The sequence below is a fragment of the Perissodus microlepis genome, chromosome 4, assembly GCF_051167445.1.
Source record: "Perissodus microlepis isolate ML-2025 ecotype Zambia chromosome 4, ASM5116744v1, whole genome shotgun sequence".
Classification (NCBI taxonomy): Eukaryota; Metazoa; Chordata; class Actinopteri; order Cichliformes; family Cichlidae; genus Perissodus; species Perissodus microlepis.
In genome coordinates, this window is record NC_140464.1 from 18,428,140 (window position 1) to 18,433,530 (window position 5,391).

A 5,391-nucleotide genomic window follows, 5' to 3' on the forward strand; every position below is an offset into this window, starting at 1 on the left:
GAGCCAAGAGCTTTATCCACGTTTATAGGTTTAGAGCGTATGGAATGCATACGAATGTGAACAAAAAAACAGCAGTGTAGTTCTTGGATGGCAACAGGACCCCGATTGTTCTCCTTGTTTGGTCAGTCAAAAGGCTTGACAGCCTCCTCCTCCTCATTCTTTAGAGCCCCCCATCCTTGGAATTGTCCCAGCTTTTGTTCTGCAAATCAGCCTGGAGGTGGAAGAGGCATGGGGGAGGAAAACACCCAAGCCAGTTTCCTGTCAGACTAACAAACACACACCCACATCCAACTTTCACACGGTTTCTTGCACCTCACAGCAGCTCCACCCTGCCACCCATTACACACAACACCTTGGTCTCTCACTGTGCTATCTGTACTGTAATATGACAGCTTATAAACAACACACGACTTCAGATTCATATTAGATACCAAAGGTTTAATAAATACTGAGGTAGATAAAGTCATTCAAGGTTTTACACCGCCCCCCCCCCCCCCCCCCCCCCTCCCCGCAAAAAAAAAAATCTTCAGTAAAAATGTACATTTGCTGTTTTGACAGCATGGTCCCCAAACACACTTGTGTAAAATGTACATAGAGTCAATTCATACAGTCTAGTTTAAGGCGTAATGATAGTCCAGCCTTTGATCAGGTGAGGTCATAAATTAGATCACAAGTCACTGAGACCTCCACGGTGGGCATGCTCCGGGGCTTCCTTGCTCAGCCATGACTGGGACTCTTGGGTCATCCATCCAAAGCCAGTCCCTGGAGCAGGTATAGCCTGCAAAATGGACACGTCCAGACATCCAGGCCTTAAAAAGTTCACTGCTTTTAATTTCAGCAGGTCTTCAACACGCTGCGATGGCTGTCTGCACGGGAATGGGGGTTGGGGCTGTTCGCAGTTCACTACTGCACTTCACATAGTCACTCAAAACGGAGCTGACAATGAGCTGCTGATGACAGTTCACCTGCTCGAGTTTTGCTTTCTTGCAGGGCAGAAAGTCCGGTTCAGCAGCCGCTTTGCCCCGTCTTTTCCTGGAGTGCTGTGCGGGGCCGGACGGGCACACATTCTCCTTGTTTTCCGCGCGGATGTGCGCGTGCCGCGCGCAGCGTAGCTCAGTGGATGAACCGGCGGTCCGTGACTCTTCAGCTGGGTGAGAAGCGGGACTCTGGAGCCCCTGAGCGGCAGCTGGCCTTGTGGTTATCACATTAACAGCCGGGTGTTGTGGTTCACATGTCGGGGCGGCACTTTGAGCTGTTGCCTGGGCCGCATGATAGATGTCCCGGGCAGATTTCATGACCAGAGTGAGCAGGAGACTCCGGTGAAGACGGAGACCCCCTCGCTGGGTGCGGGAGCTGTACAGTTTCCCCAAAGCCACGACCATGATCCTCTTGGCCTCTGCGCTGACCTCCATGTCACGGATTGTTTTGAAACTACTCCCAGACAAACAGTCAAAAGGTTTGTATATCCCGTGTTTCCCCCTCTGACTTCACACAGACACGGACGAAGCGCGAGACAGCTATTTATCACCTCTTTGACGTCACTCAGTGCAGCGTCACACGAGAGGCCCGCCCACCGGCCTCATACCCAGACTCCTGTTTCAAACAGCCGTGCACCAGCTGGTTAGACAACTGTAGCTATTTTAATCCTCAAAGATACACAACAAGCTCGGCTATTTACTGTAAGCTGCAAAACACGCACACAAAGCAGAAAATAACTCGCCCAGTGATAAAACTACTACTGCAACAACGATAACTACTAATAATAATATCAACAGCGATGATTATTATGATAAACAATATATAAAATTATTCAAAGTCAGCTTTATTGTATCTAGAAATAATGAAAAATAATAATGTAAAACAGAGCGCTAAGTGAATATGAGGCATCAAAATATAAATATGAATTACACATGATATAAACCTATATACAGTTATTAGTGTCTATGAAGTGTCCAAGGTATATACATTATTGCAGATCTTTGTAGAGATATATAACACATAAGTGAATTAATGGAAAAGAGAATAAACAATAATTTCTTGAAAAAGCCCTTTTCTGACATCAGTTAGTACCAATTCATAAATAAATGTAAAAATTGGAGTCTGGCTGTGTTTTTTAAAAGAGTCAATAGTGTCTCTTCTAATGACACTGCTCATTTACAACAATGCGGGTTTTTATAATAGTAATAATAATAACAACAACAACAATAATAATAATAATAATAATAATTATTATTATTATTATTATTATTTCTCCCTAAGGAAATTATTTACCTGTGTTTTTGCACTCAACAAGCTTCTACTGCTTGCAGGCAATCTGTAGCAGATTTACTAAGAAGTGCATAAATTCAATCGTTTTTGTTTATTTGTTTTTTCAGTCACATTTTTACTCCAGAGACGAACTATGTTTCACTTCTAGGGTTAATACCAATCAGTCTGTGAGTTCTCCAATGACGCCCATCCCCCCAGGGTGTTGCTTCCTCTTGCAGGAAGAAAGAAAAATGGGAGGTGGAGTGTGTTGCGCTCTCACACACACACACAAACGCACACACAGATGCCCATATTTAGTTCATCCGGCTGTAGTGGGCCAGCGCAAAGGAAAACCCATGACGTGAGTGGGAGCCCTGCTTTCCTGAAGCCATTTAAAGTAACAACACCAGATTGCGTCAGTGCTTGCTGCTTCCTTCAGACCATATTTGGACAATGAAACTCACTCTGCTACATTATGGGGTGATCAGAAACCGCAGTGTGCCCGCTTCCCTTTTCAGTGCCAGAGCGGTCTACATGAAATATAACATAAATATGAGAAGTTTAAACTTTTAAAAATTACTGTATACTGTACCGGTTTAAAGATGTGCTACATAAGATTTTTGGGTCATGAAGGAAACGCGAAGACTTTGAATCTCGAGCTGCGTAATTCCTAAGGAATTTCTGGCATGCAGGTGATTGTTTTTTCTTGAGAATGCCTCTCACTAAAACATAAATTCTCGATAATGATAGGTCTGAACCCCTGAAACATGTTCTTACTTGGAAAAATAGACTTAGGCTGACACATTTTTGAAAGTTGACAACATTTTGGTTATTTCAGTTTAGTTTGAGGCCTTCAACAAAATCGTAAAAAAAGCTGAAGAGGCATTATTTATACACAGTGATTTATTTTTAGGAGAATTAATTATAATACAATTATAATTCCCCCAAAAGCTGTTTCACAGACACTTGTGGGACTTTCTCTTTATCTCTTTACAGAGTAAGCAAGTAAAAGTCCTGGAGATGATTGTCAAATGTTGCATTTGCATTAACTCTCAGTGTTAGTAAAACAGGTAATACATAGACTGAAAACCCTAAACAAATCTACCAAAGAGAAGCGAGAAAACTAGGAGTGGGAGAACGAGACAGAAAGTCCAGATTAGATGTAGACTAATCTGGACTAAACATCTACATCATCTAAAAGCTACACAAGTTTAAGAAAATCACCTACCAGATGAATTGTGAAGTGATTTGAGCTTTATTTTCTGCTCAGACTTTGAGCAGACTGTGTGTAAAAATGACTGCTCCTGCAATCATTTTTCTGGGCTCCCACATTAAAGGTAGAGGTCAATTTTAACCTTGGTAAATTCAAAGTTGTTTCTGGTCCCCTGTGACAAAATGCTAGATCAGTTAAAGACTCCCCTCTCGTGGTTGTTTTATGGAAGTGACTCAAAACGTTGGTGTTTGCTGCCTATTAAAAAATTATAATATGTGCTCATAAAGAATTTACTCTCTAGGTCTTGAGATGGGGAAGAACTGATGAGAGCGCAGCATGGCCTTAGGGTGAAACTGAGGAAATGCAAAAACTCATAGAAGAGGAAGCTGGGGGCTTAAAACAAGGGATGTCTTAAGCGGAATAAATAAAATCACTGGGTTTAAGGTGACAGACAGCTAGAGGGCAGACTGGAGAGCACAGGTGGGTCACAATTACAACCTGAGTCTGAAGCAGGAGAAGATACTGGTGTTGTGGAAAAGCATCCATTCTGGTTCCTGTACTGAAGTTGACACCATCAGAGGTTAATAACTATTGAGTAATTGTGTTCAAACCACAGGAGCTTCCTCACGGGAGATAAAAATACTAATCTCAGCCCACCAGAAATGAAAATATGTCTTGTGCAGTTTGCATATCAACCAAAATTGAGGGTGGATGAAACAGTCACAGTAGTGCAAAAACTATATTCCCATCTAGATAGTAATGGCTACACTGTGAGGATCACCTTCTTTGGTTCCTTAAATGCACCTAACACAATTCAGCTGCTACTACAAAAGAATCTACTGGAAAAATAAGCAAAGACATCCACCATCTTCTGGATTACTGACTACCTGGCATATACAGTGGCTTGCAAAAATATTCGGCCCCCTTGAACTTTCCCACATTTTGTCACATTACAGCCACAAACATGAATCAATTTTATTGGAATTCCACGTGAAAGACCAATACAAAGTGGTGTACACGTGAGAAGTGGAACGAAAATCATACATGATTCCAAACATTTTTTACAAATAAATAACTGCAAAGTGGGGTGTGTGTAATTATTCAGCCCCCTTTGGTCTGAGTACAGTCAGTTGCCTGTTGAGTGCTAATGACTAAATAGAGTGCACCTGTGTGTAATCTAATGTCAGTACAAATACAGCTGCTCTGTGACGGCCTCAGAGGTTGTCTAAGAGAATATTGGGAGCAACAACACCATGAAGTCCAAAGAACACACCAGACAGGTCAGGGATAAAGTTACTGAGAAATTTAAAGCAGGCTTAGGCTACAAAAAGATTTCCCAAGCCTTGAACATCCCACGGAGCACTGTTCAAGCGATCATTCAGAAATGGAAGGAGTATGGCACAACTGTAAACCTACCAAGACAAGGCCGTCCACCTAAACTCACAGGCTGAACAAGGAGAGCACTGATCAGAAATGCAGCCAAGAGGCCCATAGTGACTCTGGACGAGCTGCAGAGATCTACAGCTCAGGTGGGGGAATCTGTCCATAGGACAACTATTAGTCCTGCACTGCACAAAGTTGGCCTTTATGGAAGAGTGGCAAGAAGAAAGCCATTGTTAACAGAAAACCATAAGAAGTCCCGTTTGCAGTTTGCCACAAGCCATGTGGGGGACACAGCAAACATGTGGAAGAAGGTGCTCTGGTCAGATGAGACCAAAATGGAACTTTTTGGCCAACACTGCACATCACTCTGAACACACCATCCCCACTGTCAAATATGGTGGTGGCAGCATCATGCTCTGGGGGTGCTTCTCTTCAGCAGGGACAGGGAAGCTGGTCAGAGTTGATGGGAAGATGGATGGAGCCAAATACAGGGCAATCTTGGAAGAAAACCTCTTGGAGTCTGCAAAAGACTTGAGACTGGGGCGGAG

The 5,391-nt window shown here is 43.0% G+C and overlaps 1 protein-coding gene across 1 annotated transcript; it reads right to left on the reverse strand.

The window, feature by feature from the left end:
- Nucleotides 1-417: 417 nt before the first annotated feature.
- ier2a (immediate early response 2a) lies at nt 418-1,512 on the reverse strand. Its single transcript, XM_084926270.1, has one exon. The coding sequence runs from the start codon at nt 1,410-1,412 to the stop codon at nt 846-848; it is 567 nt and encodes a 188-aa protein (XP_084782396.1). The 5' UTR covers nt 1,413-1,512; the 3' UTR covers nt 418-845.
- Between the last annotated feature and the right edge of the window lie 3,879 nt (nt 1,513-5,391).